At 49.7% G+C, this 14,076-nt stretch overlaps 1 protein-coding gene across 1 annotated transcript in view; it reads left to right on the top strand.

Moving 5' to 3' along the window:
* Rassf4 (Ras association domain family member 4) overlaps window positions 1-13,639 on the top strand; it is a 39,554-nt gene extending 25,915 nt beyond the window's left edge. The window contains exons 4-11 of the mRNA XM_052719923.1: window positions 3,014-3,156; window positions 4,797-4,888; window positions 5,510-5,667; window positions 8,674-8,775; window positions 9,006-9,057; window positions 10,045-10,166; window positions 10,901-10,998; window positions 12,164-13,639. Of these exons, the coding sequence (XP_052575883.1) occupies window positions 3,014-3,156; window positions 4,797-4,888; window positions 5,510-5,667; window positions 8,674-8,775; window positions 9,006-9,057; window positions 10,045-10,166; window positions 10,901-10,998; window positions 12,164-12,224 (828 nt within the window). The 3' untranslated portion in view covers window positions 12,225-13,639. The remainder of the gene's footprint in view (window positions 1-3,013; window positions 3,157-4,796; window positions 4,889-5,509; window positions 5,668-8,673; window positions 8,776-9,005; window positions 9,058-10,044; window positions 10,167-10,900; window positions 10,999-12,163) is intronic.
* The last annotated feature ends 437 nt before the right edge of the window (window positions 13,640-14,076 follow it).

Below are 14,076 nucleotides of genomic sequence, written 5' to 3'. Positions count from 1 at the left end.
CACATCCGTCTTCTGCCCTCAGGAGCGGGAGGAAGGGGAGCCACAGAGGGGACAGTACTACTCAGGTCTGATATGTGAGGGCTGGACAGACCCCAGACTCCGGCAGCAAGGGGAACTGCTGGTCCCTTGTCCATGTATCCTAGGTGTGGCATTATTGCCACAGGTAAAGGCGTGGGACAATGGAGCTACTGAACAATGCTTAAGTCAGGTGGCAGTGCCCAGCTTACACCATAGGACTTGTGTCTGTTTCTCTGGCTCTCAGAATTTCTTAGCAGCTGGCTGATGAGTTAAGAGGCTGCACTAAAGAGGAAAGAGCTTACTGCCCAGAATGCTTGCCTGATGTGTGAGTTCAGGCTCTCTTGGTTGGCTACACCACGGGGGCAGCAGACCCCACCTGTCTGCTGGATCCTGGCAGCTCTGGCCCGGCCTCAACTTTCTTTCAATTTCATTGGAGACCCTTGTCAGCAGCTGGCTGATTATTGCACTCTTCCACCCTGGCCTCTCCAGGGGGTCTTGTTGTCTCAGGCAGCACCTAGCTTTCACAGTCCTCAGGCTGCTATATTGCCTCTTCCATTTGCTGAGGCTAGACCTGCTGTTAGGGCACCTGTTCACTCAGTCTCACCCCCATTTACTACCATCCAGGGCCCAATGCATTTTCCAGGGACCCCCTCCACCCCCCTTAGTGCTCCTCCTACATTCACTGTAGACCACTCATATTGAAGCCATGGTTTCTTCATCTCCCCAGTCTCTGAGCCTTGGGTGGGACTAAGGGTGATGAGGATCCATGAAAGAGCTGTGTAGTGAGAATTTCCAAATATGCTGGAGGCTTTTCTTACTCTCCCTAGAGACACTTTGAACTGTAGATTGATGCCAGCCTTTTATTTATGGGAGCTGAGTTTCACATTTGAGCCTGGTTTTGATCATTACTTTTTTGCCTGATTTTTAAGGCATTTTTTTATATTTACTTATTTATTTATTTATTTATTTATTTTATTCTATATATGTGAGTGATTTTCCCTGCATGTGTACCATATGCATGCAGTGCCCACAGAGGTCAGAGGAGGGAACTGAATCCCCTGGAACTGGGATTACAGATGTTTGCAAACCAACACCCAGGTGCTGGGAATCAAACCTGGGTTCTCTTCAAGCACAGGAAGTATTCTTAACGGCTGAGCCGTCTCTCCAGCCCTTTGCCTGTCTGTTAAGGCAAACACTGCATATCAGAAAGCTGTGTGTGTGTGTTTGACAGCCTTAGACTGTTCTTTCTGTGGACAGTGAGGTGTTTGAAACTGGACGTGACTGTTAAGGGACCCTGAGACCCACACTGAAGGTACAGCTGATGCAGGAATGAGTTTTCATGGCGTTGCTGTTCTCACGGGGACTTCCCATGACAACGAAGGGAGAAGCAGAATGTGGGGGAGGGGAACTGCATGCTCTCACTTAAGTGTCGTGTGGAATCCAAACTAAATCAAGAAGGATTTCTTGCTCACAGAAGCAGAAAGGAGGACGCTGTCAAGAACGGTGAAGGCAGGGAAGTGGGGATTGCTGCTAGATGAGTGGAAGCTTGCAGTTCAAGCTGCAGGAGTCTGAGAGATCCACAGGGCAGTGCCGTGCCCATTGCAATCAACTCTGCACTGCGCATCTAAGCATTCATTAAGTGTGTGAGCCTGCAGCCCTCACTTAGTGGGCCAACCACGCCTTTCACCACTGTGCCTGAGAATCATTCTTTGACGGACCCTCTGTAGCAGAGGGGAAAACTAATCCCAGACCTTGCTTAGGACTCAGGTTCTAAGCCCAGCTGCATCCTGAACCCTTAATCAGGACCCACATCATCACCATCATCCTTTGTGTTCACAAGCATCTTCAGAATCATAGTTACCGGGCATCCCTGTTGACTTCGAAATTCAAGATGGGAACCATGTTGCAAATAGATATGGAAAGAGGTTAATTATGGTTTAAGTGATAACTAGATACAGAACACCACTGAATAAATACCCCAAAGAAAGGAGAGAATAAGAGAAAAGAGGTAGGAGAGAATAGGGGTGTGGGGGACTCGTATGTTAAATGTTCTTAGCAGGAAACATACAAGTAAGGAAATAAAATCCTGGGTGAGACGGCTTTGAGAGAGAGAGGTTGAAGCCTCTGTAGAGGTGCTGGAGGTTTCTGGTAGGTCACTGGCAGTTCAGTTTCTTGTGGAGTGAGCTTAAGGGTACAGGGAGCCTGGAATCGTCCCATGGAGACAGAGGCAGGATGTATGTCAGAGACAAACCACCAGGACATAAGGGGTTTGAGCCAGAGTCAGGCGGGGTGCTGTGGAGTGGAATACTGTGAAGGAGGGTTGGGGAGCAGTCATCTCATTTGCAGACCTAAGGAAGTCAAAGCAGGCCTGGGTCTGTCTCAGTATGAAAACTGTTGCAGAAATACTGGTCATGGAAATGTCCCAGAAGTGTTCAGCAAACCAGCACCCACCACCAGCAAAAAAAGGTAGGGTAGCTGGAGGTGAGCTCAATCCAGGACAGTTGGTGCTGCCACTGTCTGGATGTGTGGAGAGAAGGACAAGGCAAGGCACATGGGGGGGGGGGGGGCACAATGTCCAGTAGAACCTGGTGACTGAGGGATTCTCTGTCCTGGTACAGTTTGAGCCAAGGAGCCTCGCCCAGCACAAGTGGCCAGATCATGCTTCCCCAGGCCATGCTTCCTCCCGGCAGTGTGGACGTGCCTGCCAGACACTTGCAGTGTCCTGGGGGACTCCTGACTCAGCAGCTCTGAGTGCTGGCTCCGTCTCTGCCCGTGGCCAGGCCTGGGCTCAGAAGCGGAAAGAACACCTCCTGCTTCCTCCTGTGGGTCCCTGCCCTCATGCACTGAAGCATGTGCACACTGCTCGCTCTTCCCTGGGGGAGAAGTGTAAATGGGGGGCGGGACCCACTGTTTCTGAGGGGTCACGGGGAGGAAGAACAGCAGTCTTTAGGGAAGCTGCTGTTCGTGAAGAGACTGACTCGTGTGGGCCCCACAGGAAGAAGGGGCTCTGATCATCGAAGGACTCCTCAATATCGCCTGGGGACTCAGACGACCCATCCGGCTCCAGATGCAGGATGATCGGGAGCGAGTGCACCTGCCGTCTGCCTCATGGATGCCTGAACGGCCCAGCCACCTCCAGTGAGTGCCTGGCAGGTGGGGGAAAGCCAGGGGCCTCCATGACACCCATTATCATGAGCACCACATGGGTTATATGTGAAGTATCCCCTGCCTTGGGGTAGATGCCCTACTGCTGTGTGGAGCTTAGGCATGGGAGTAAATCAATCTCCCTCTCATATTCAGTGGCTACCTCGGTCCTTTCTAACCTTGCCCACCCCAACATGCAATCCTACTTAGGGTGCCCTCCCTGTTTAGGATTATATGACCGTTCTCCCTCCTCCAGAACAGTCATGCTTCCAACACCTGTTTTACGGTACTAGAGCCTGAACCCAGGGCGAAGTACTATACCAATGGGCTATGTCCTCAGCCCACTGGGATCTATCTCCTCAGAGCAAATGTTAGGTATTCACACAAATTTATCTTCCCGCTACTACTGTTTTACATCAGTGACAGATTCTGTTTGGATAAACTTACCAAAATTTAAGCTCAGATTTATTTTACCACCAGGAGGAAGGCAGTTAGGCTGCGTTTTGCTTCTTTGTGTAATGATTTTTCAGAGGCAAACATTTAGAATTTGGTTCCTGTCAGATAGCAGTTAAGATAGGCATGGTGACACAGGTGTGCCTGAGATTACAGCCCTCGGTAAACTGAGGCAGGAAGATCATGAGTTTGAACCCAGGCTAGGCTACATACTGAGACATTACTTTAAAAAAATAATAATATATGAAGGAGCTGGAGAGATGGCTCAGTAGTGAGGAGCACTTATTGCTCTTGCAGAGGACCTGGGTTCAGTTTCCAGCATCTATGTGGCAGTTCAGAGCTGCCCATAACTCCAGTCCCAGGGAATTCAGTGCCCTCTTCTGGCCTCTGTGGGCTCCTGCCAACATGTGGTGCACACAAACTCCCATAGCCAAATACACATGCACATTAAATAAATAAATAGGTCTTAAAAGATAATACAGGCAGATGAAATGAGTACTCTGGGAACATGGAGCATGCTGACATACCAGCTCCTACAACCAGGTGTCCCTGGTCACTGGTACAAAATTTTGAGCCACATAGACTTAAAGCATAAGGGTCCCTTGGAACGGCTGCAAGTGTGACCCACGCTCCCTCACCACCTCAAGGCAAAAGCAGTCCCGTCAGCAATCCCAGCCACAGCCCCGGTTGTCCAGAGTACTCCTTTCTCATTCTTTCTGCTTCCCCTGTACTGAATGCTACCCACCTCTCATTACACCTGTTCCTGCCCTAGCTTGATGCTACCTTCTTTGACTTGGGGTGAGAATCATTCCTGTCAAGAGGCCTGGAGATTCGATCCCCAGGGTTAACCTTGCCTGATTCCTTAGACTCACAACACCTTCAACAAACCCAGCAAGCTCGTAATGGCACACAGCTGTGCAGGCACTAACCTAGCTGAGCCTGCATCCCAAGAACGCATGGGCACAGGCTTTGCACATGGTCTGTGACACAGCCCAGAACAATCACTCTTTCTAAGGGCCAGGCTCCCAGTCCTTCCAATAGATGCTGTGAGGAGTTCTCTCTTACACTGATCCACTCCACTCCACTCAACCTCTGCTGCTCCACACTTGTGTCCTGCTTGTCAAGCAGTGGGGCTCTTCTCTGTCCACAGCCACTTGAGAACTATGCTTCTCTCTTTTCAGAAAGGAGGCTTCACCCCAGGACAGCAAGGTCACTACCGAGGAGCCAAGTGCTCAGCCTGCAAACAAGGCTGAGGTTTCTAGGGATAGCTCAGGTAAGCAAAGCCCAGAAGACCCTGTCTTAGTGGGGTGCATGCAGTCTTGGAAGAACAGCCACGTGGAAGAATTGCCATGCTGTCTCATGAGAGACCCTTGCTAAGCATCTGTCAGCAGAAGAGAGGTGTGGCACACTCTTGTTCGTGCCTTTTATGGAAAAGGTAGCAGAGGCTTGTAGAAATGTCACCTTGTGTCCTGACCTGAATCTCCTGCAAAGAGCTGCGATATAAAAAGAAAAGGGCTCAATGGTGGATGCTGTTCCCCTTTGTCCCAAGCCTCTAGGACCTCATCCTCACGCTCTAAGATCAGTGATCATGCATCTGTGGTCTCTGCCCCCTTTCCTTAGCACCTAGTGAAAGACCTGTCCCTGATTGAGTGCTCAGAGGATGGAGATACAGTGACCACATACCTCAGTGGGTACCATAAGATGCACTGTGGCACTGACAGAACCTCAGCGTCCAACCAAGGATCAGCATTACCAGAACGATGCACTACAGTGTGATGTGACTACAGGGTTCCAGGGAGCCACAAAACCCAACAGACAGTGTCACTGCTGGAGCCACGACACTCGCTGTCACCGCCCTACACCCTCCCACCTTCTGTTCTATTTCTTTCTACAGGACCCCTAGAGGAGGATGAGGAGGTCCCACAGCTTATGCGGACCAAGAGTGATGCCAGCTGTATAATCCAGAGGAGGCCCAAGTCCCGGGCCCCCAATGAAGCCCAGAAGATACGACGGCACCGGTTCTCCATCAACGGGCACTTTTATAACCACAAGGTGATGTCTCCATCTGTTCTTTCCTGGGCCCCAAGGCAGAAAGAACAGGAATTATTTCCCAGCACAGAAAAGCAGCCCCCATAACATTGGGCATTAGTCCCAATCCTCCCATAGCCTTCAAGATAACTGCTGTTGGCCTGTGCTGAGAGCTCAAGAGGGTGACTAGCTGCAGCCACAACAGCATGACATTCCCATCACAGCCAGGGCCTCCCCCACACAGCCACTATGTGACTTCTCTAAGTTGTATGGACTTGGGGCAAGAAAGCCCTAAGCAGACAATAATGCCAAGTTTATTTTTAATGAGCCCTTTCTTATAAGGCTTCCACTCAGGGTCACTTGAACATTCCACAGGAACATCATGTACCAAGCAGCCCCTCTCCCTGGGTAATTAAGCTGGCTTGCTGAGGTGTGCCCAGAGCATGCGTGTCTTTTCCCAGAGAACCTGGGGATCTCCAAGTTCCCAGCAGTTCACCTTTTGTGCAAGTATGTATTGTACTGACCTTAGGAAAAGATCACCTTCCCCTAATTACATCATTCCGTTAACACATGAACTATAAAAGGAGAAGTTGATTGTTACTAAAAATGGAACGTGTGGCGGTCCGGGTGAGGCCCCGCCTGGAGTGTTCTGTGACAGGCCGTATCCTGCAATGCTGGGGATGACGAGGGAAACTTCCAGTTGAAGCAGCTGCGCTTCTCAAAGGATGACTCACAGGAAGGACACATAGACTGCAGAGAGAGTCTTTAACCAAAACAAAAGCACATTTTTTCACTTCCTTTTACCTCTATATGCAATTAATGTTCTTAGAAATTGGGGTACAGATTCCTTAAGCCACAGATGACAATGAAAGTTACTAATTCCCAGGCTTGATTTTTCTGGGGTACTTGTTCCAGACTGTATTTCTGAGGACTGTGTGCTAATACTTCACGCTAGCATTTCCCCAGACTGTTATGACTAACAACACGATTTTATTCCCAGACCTATCAAATCGTAGGTATTCTCACTGCTTTGCCCTGGCTACATTGATTCAGATGTGGTCCACTGGGATAAGAAAGTAGTCCAAGGACCTTTGTTTCTACTTGGTTGGTTGGTTTCATGTCCAAGACAGGCTTTGTGCAGAACAAACACAGCCTTGTTGACAAGACTGTTTTCCTCCTTGAAGTAGCTGAATGAACTTTCCATGTTTCTTGGGCACTGAAGCAGTGGTTCTCAACCTGTGGGTCATGACCCTTTTGGGGAGGGGTTCGGATGAACCTTTCACATGTGTTGCTTAAGACCATCAGAAAACACAGATATTTGCGTTATGATTCATAAGAGTAGCAAAGTTACAGTTATTAAGTAGCAACAAAAACAATGTTATGGTTGGGGGTCACCACCACATGAGGAACTGTATTAAAGGTCTGCAGCATTAGGAAGGTTGAGAACCACTGCTCTAAAGGCCTGTTTCCTGTACAATCTGTAACCTGGAATGCTTCTGGGTTTAGCAGGCCCACTGCAGTGGAGTCAGTTTGGCTGGGAGGCACCAGCATGAACGGGGTAGGTAGCACATAAAGTTTCAAGCATCGCAGAATCCTTCATCATGGCACTGTCCTTTCCAGATGGGTGAGCTTGACTGGGTATTTAACCTCCAACCCTAGGTTTCCTTTCTCAGAAAACAGCTACAGTTGTAGGTACTTCAGGGGGCCATTGTGAGAATTAGAGTGTAGGTGAGATGCTTCCAAGTTCAGGGCATGGCTGTAGTGCTTGTAAGGCTTCCCAAGGCTCAGACGGTGTCCTGGTTCATTTCCTACACAGAAGCCCTTGACTTACTGTCAGGTTGTGTCCTGATAAGCTCATCATAAGTGGAAAGCATGAGGTGAAAATGTATCCAGCTCCAAGTCACAGTGTATAGTCCCAAAGTCAGCTGTGTACCTGGTTCAAGGCCACATAGTGAGACCTTACCTAAGAATAAATTTAAAATAATAAAAAAAGAATGCTGGGGATGCACTTCATAGTGGCTTGTAAGTGCTTGTAAGTGCTTAGCATGTGCAAGGCCCTGGGTTCAATTTCCAGGACCACAAAAGAATAAAAGTTACCTGCTTAGCATGGTGATACCTACTTGTAATCCTGGCCCTCAGGAAGCTAAGGCAAGAAGGTCTTGAGAGTTCCAAGCCAACCTGGCCTGTATGGTCAGAACCTGTCTCAAAAAGTATGTACAGATGCTTACATAAAGAACTGTAAAGAGAACCACGTGGCTTGAGTGGGGTCTTGTGGTGGGGTCTTGGCATCATCTGTGCCAGGAGTGAGAGTTGATGATCAGAGGCATTATTCAGGCCATGGGAAGGAAGCCTTTGCACATTTTATAAAAGGGGATTCTGATGTTGTACTACACGGGTTGCAGGCCTGGCATTCTTCTCCAAAGGTAGTTTCCGAACCAGCAGGTCTCTTTTAGAAGGAGAGATGTAGGAAGACCAAGGTGGGACTGGAGGAAGCTGGGCCAGGCCACGCTTTGTTATTTAGAATATTTTAAAAGGTGGGACCATGGGCAGCAGTGTTTGGAGGATGCTAGAAGGTGAGAGGGAGGGGCCTGCAGGCAAACTGCACAGTGTGACCGGAGGCCTCTGCTTGGACAGCACTTGGGGAAGAGTGGGTAGATTTGGAAGTGTTCAGCCTAAGTTCACAGATGTTTGTGGTGCTGATGGAGTCAGCAGGAAGAGTGAAGGAGAGCCCCATGTCCTGCCCCAGTGAATTACTTCTGGCGTCCTGGTTTCCAAGAGCCAGAGCACTGCGACTGATAGAAGTGTAGAGTGTTCAGCATCTTCTTCAGAGTGCTCTAAGGACACATACTGTAACTGCTCCCTTGAGTGTCCCCAGGTCTAAGAACAACCATCACAGTCATGGGTTTGCACAAATGGGCAGGGACGGGTGTTCTGAGAAGTAGTCCCCCGCTGCTTGGGTCTTCTCAGAACTTTAACATTAGCCTGTATCTCTTCTGGGCCTGCTCTGAGCTATCCATCTGTTCTACACAGACCTCCGTGTTCACTCCTGCCTATGGGTCAGTGACCAATGTCCGGGTCAACAGCACCATGACCACCCAGCAGGTGCTTACCCTGCTGCTAAACAAGTTCCGGGTAAGTGTGACCACAGGGGAGCAGCCTTGCCAGGAAGCAGGAAGTGCTTTGATGAGTGGTGGGAGGACAGGGATTGCTTCGATTGGCTGCCTTGGCTCTTGGGGGAAAGTCTAGCAAGATTTCTTCTGATGAGCCAGTGTCCCTGGGATTTTAGGCAAGGAAGGGTGTGGGGCAGTCTGTTTCCTTTCATTAAAAATGGTATGGTCTGATTTCTTGTGCCGCCTGTTCAGGTAGAAGATGGCCCCAGTGAGTTCGCACTCTACATTGTCCATGAGTCTGGGGGTAAGTGCTAGCTTCTGGTGTTCATTTGGCAAACTTGCCATCTTCTTGCCACACCATCCTCTCCACCAGCAAACTTGGCTCCGTTCTGAGACTCCCTCTAAAACAGTGTAGATGAACCCTCTCGGGGCTCTTCCCATTAGTGAACCATCATGTAGCTCAGTTAGGAAGGTAGGGTCTGGCTGCAACCTAGATCTGCTCTTGTGGAACCTCTGGGCCCCTCTGCAGTCCATGGGCAGCTTCCTGTATCCCCAAGTCTATGTCTACTCTGCCCCTCCTCTTTGAGCTGAGCCTTTATTAAGTGATGCTATAGGACAGAACAATTATCTTTCCTCTACTTACACTCATTGGCTGGGCCTACGAAGTACACGAACCAAATGCAGGTTTCCAGGAGGAAAACAAACTAGTTTGTTAATGAGTCATTGCACATAACCATGGAAGAGATGAATTACTCAAAGGAGTGCCCAGAACTCTTTTGCCATAGCAAGGAAATCAGCTTTTAGAGAACGAGAAGATGGCGAGGGGTGGGAGGGGCCTTGAGCCAGAAAGGTGAATAAGGGGAAGGCCAAGTGTCTGGGGCTAAGATGGTGAGGACAGTTTTTAGCAGCAGTCACTGTGTGGATTTCTCTGTCACTGCCTCTGGGCTAACAGGGGTCTAGAGTTGTGTCTGGTGGTTAACTTCTGTCCTTGGTTGGAAGGAGATGAGAGGCCTCAACAGATTTATGTCTTGTCAGACAAGTGAGGGAAGGCATCTGTTTCTTCTCACTTGCCTTAGCCAGGCGCAATCCTGAGTCCAGGGAGCTGATCAAGGGTGGCCAGTTCTGCCCTTCAGCGAGATCACACGTCTCCCAAGATGCAGACCCATGGAGGTCTGAGAAAGAGTCCCTGAACATCTGCTTTTTATCATGCCCTTTTCCTGGTAAAATAAATAAACAAGGCCGTGGGTGATCCGAACATCCCATTAATTTTGTAAAATGCCCTCTGTTTCAGAGCAGACAAAATTAAAAGACTCTGAGTACCCACTGATATCCAGAATCTTGCATGGACCTTGTGAGAAAATTGTCAAGATCTTCTTGATGGAAGCCGACTTGAGCGAGGAAGTGCCCCATGATGTGAGTGGGGCCGAAGCTGAAAGCCTGCTCCATGGGGAGGGACTGAGAGGCAAAGAGGGGGACTCCTCAGGGCTCTGAAGGAGCTCTTGGCCAGAGTCCTCCCAGGCAATGTATCTTAGGTCCCCACAGCTGACCTGTTAGCTTAGGGAACAGAAGGACTGGGGTCCTAGGAGACCTCAGCTCTGCCCTTTTCCTCATAAGTAAAACCCTTTCCTTCACTGTAGCATGCTTTTGTTGTTATCACGTCAAAGACCCACAGAAGGGCTCCTTAACTAGGGCCAACTCAGGGCAGCTAAGTCTCAATGGTCAAACTATAAGCATATGTCCAGACCCTAAACAAAAGGGCCAATGGAGTATGGGTCCCCAAGAAGACCTTGTGGCTGTCTCCCCCAGCTTCCCAGGGCTGGTCCAGCTTCATTCCATTGTTAAACACAATGATTTTCCCACTCCCCACCCATGCCAAGAACACTCGGTGTGACAATGCCACAGGCCTGAATGCTTTTCCTAATATTCAGCTCAGCATTTCCTCCAATGGACGGTCGCTGCCTTTGAGATCAGAGCAGATCCCATTCTCCCACCACACCGAGCAGAGCAATGTGAGCAGCAGGGTGGGAAGGGAGGCAGCGCCTGTGCATGCAGGGCTTCGGCCGGACCGCCATGGAAGTCACCGGGAAAAGAAAACACATCTTAGACTGCTCAGCTAAAGCAAGTTTTAATGTTCTTGGATTTTCTAGGTGGCTCAGTACATTAAGTTTGAAATGCCGGTGCTGGACAGTTTTGTTGAAAAATTAAAAGAAGAGGAGGAAAGAGAAATAATCAAACTGACCATGAAGTAAGCAGCTCTTCATCAGCCAGACATGGTCCTGGCCATTAGAGGATGTCTGCAGGGCATACCTCTGTCCAAGCAGGCAGGTTTCTCCCTTCTGTGGACACCAAGTGCAGTGGGGAGGCCTGCTGACCATGGTGCCCAGTACTGTCTCCCTACCCACCTCTTCAGTACTGATAGCATTCTGGGGTGGTAGCTTTCCGAACTAGAGGATACACTCATTCAGCCCAGGCCTCTTCTCCAGTGAGGGACTTGGGCCATAAGAAATTGGGCAGGGAAGGTGGAGGCAGGAGCATGGTGGGGCCTGGGTTTCGAGTTCTACTGATGACCAAGTTCTGGAAAAGCAACCACATTGAGTCTGCTGGGTGGAGCTCAGCCTAGTCCAAGGGTTTTGTACTGGCAGGAAATCTCAGCCCAGTGGGAAGTGGTGATTATTGACATTCAAGCTTGGGCTGCTGTTTGTTGAGGGGAACAAGGGTCAACAGTGAAGCTTGCATCAGGACAGGCTGTGACATTAATGATGCTTTGGGTCCCAATGATCTGTTTGTACCGCAGAGATGTGTGGCACAGGGCAGGATGTATGAAGAACATTCATGAGGGCTAGGCAGGGAAGGACATGCTGTTCTACTCTGGGACATGCCTGGGCGTAGGGAGCAGTTTGGATTCTGGCTTCATACTAATGATTCCTGGAAAGTCACATCTACCCACGGGCTTCCTTCTGGGCAGTTGGGCCTCCCTCAGATTCAGTGAAGACTCTAGAGTGAGCTGTCCATTGGTGGTGTCACTATAGGGTTTTCAAGATGGATGGGACCTGGAAATCACCTGGCCAGTAGATTCAGTCTGGGGAGAGCAATCTGAGGCCCAGGCTAAGGATGCAGCTCAGGTTATTTCCATGGCCCTGGCTGGGACACTGTCTTCTTGAAACCTGATCTATAGTCCCAGTCAGCATCCCAGCACACCCCTGTCCCTAGTGGAGAGTCTGGAATGGAATTGCCAGCATTTGTCTTTGAGGCTCTGCACAATCTGCAGCCTTGTTGAGCATCCTTGGTGAAGGACAGAGATGGCAGTTTCTGGTCAGCCAACTAGGAGCAGTGGTCTCCGCTCTCTCTGCTCTCACCTCTCTACCCTCCAGCCTTCGTGAGACCCCTTGGCTTTGTCTCTCTCTCTCCAGGTTCCAAGCCTTGCGTCTGACCATGCAGCAGCGCCTGGAGCAGCTGGTGGAGGCCAAGTAACTAGCCAGTGCTTGCTTTGGGGGATGCCTGTGGTAGCAAGCATGCATGGCGCTCCAGGGCCCCAGCCCTAACTGATTACTGACCAATGGTTGCTGTACTCCTGGTACAGGACTCCAGTACTCATGCTTCTTCTAGCCTATCTACAGACTACATAGCACCCTGCGTCTCTAGTCTTGGCACCCTAGTGAGCATGCACAGGGACACCCAGGCACTTGCTAGGTAGGCTCTATGTGCAAAGCTGGTCTAGGTAGTAAAGAGCTTTGGAACTGTGGTACCAGCCACACTGCATGGTTGAAGAGCATAGCCAGCCTTGTTCATGCATATTTCCAGCTTGAGAGAGAAGTATCACACCCAGTCCCTGGAGAATGGGTTTCATCTGCTTGTGCAAGTGCCTGTCCCAGAGCTTCTGCATGACCACAAGTCCCTGCCTGCCCTTATCATCCAATGTGAACCGTGAAATTCCTGCCTTCCTTTGCCTCTTATTGCTACTCAGGAACTCTGCTGGAGCAGGAGCTGCCAACAGCTGTGAAACATGTCCTGATTCTAACCACCACTTCGCCATGGTGTCCTGGCCTCCAAGCCTCCTTTCATAGCCAACATTCCTGTCCCAGAGGTTAGATCAGGACTAGGACTACCAAGATCCCATCAGCTCTTGGCAGAAATCAGCCTTAACTTCTGAATGCCATCCAAAGAAATCCTTGAAAGGAGCTGTCTTCAAGAAATATGTCAACTGAATTATGTTGGGATGTTGATTTTGTAACATTGAAACAGTTCTGGCTGCCAGTGGCCCCAGAAGGCAGTGCTCTGTTTCCTTCACTGCCATCTTGTGGATGCCTGCATGCCTCTTCCCTTCTTCGGGACTGAGCTTCTCTCTAGTGGGTAGGGACGGCTCTCAATACTTCCCATCAAAGCCTGGCAATAAGGGAAAATCTCTGTTTGGGGGAAAAAGGCTTCTAATTCCCTGGGCCAGATACAGAACAATTTATTTGCTGACGGATGGAAATTTCTGGAATGAATGAGAAAACTTCATTTGTAAAACTGTGCACCTGTTTCTGTCAGCCATGGAAGTGTTTGTGTAACAGCGCAAACTCAAGGCAGGCTCTTCCCCCGAGGTCTGTGGACGACGTATTTAAAGAGAAGCATGAGGAAGGTCTGCAAAGGTGGAGTTCTGTCTTCCATGCAGTGCCCGTGGAAGCTGTTCACGGAACCCTGAAGAGTGGAACTTGAGAACAGCTGTGCAGTGTGGAGCCCCTGGGCAGGGCAGATGTCACATCTGGGTCTTCCAGACGCAGCTCTGTCTTCATGGAGATACTTAGCCACCACAAGAGACTCGGCTAAGTTCTCCTGCCTTCTCCCTCCCTTTTGACACTGTTCTTTCTCAGGTGCTTAATAAAGATCGGTTGCGTTGAACAGAAGCTGCAAGGGCCAAGCTTCCTTGTGCCTTTTCCTTTTGTGTTTACTGTCTTGACCCCTTCTGCTGATCTCTGAAGCTCTTATACCACACTATGAAGAGCTGTAGTTGGCAGAGAAGCCACTCACCCTTGACATTGACAGAACTCCATCACTTCATGCATGGGCTGAGGACTGGTGTGAGGCCTGAGGCAAGGCTGCCCTACCTGAGAACACAGGAAAGGTCTCACTGGTGATGGTCATGGGTAGCCTGAGTAACAGCGTCACCCTGAATTTCAGAACTGTAGCATCAGAAGTGTAACAGAAATCTTCTACCCAGGGGCTCAGGAGTCAAAAACAAATAAAGCAGGAGTTCCAGGTGGTTTTGCTGCCTGGATTTATAGTCTTGGGTCTAGGACATCTGCCCGGCCTTTGTTCAGAAGTAATTAACCAACTTGACTGT

This window comes from Peromyscus californicus, unplaced genomic scaffold (assembly GCF_007827085.1).
Source record: "Peromyscus californicus insignis strain IS unplaced genomic scaffold, ASM782708v3 Scaffold_6__1_contigs__length_162567912, whole genome shotgun sequence".
NCBI lineage: Eukaryota > Metazoa > Chordata > Mammalia > Rodentia > Cricetidae > Peromyscus > Peromyscus californicus.
The sequence above is the reverse complement of the archived record's forward strand: the minus strand, read 5'-3'. Positions and strand labels throughout refer to the sequence as shown.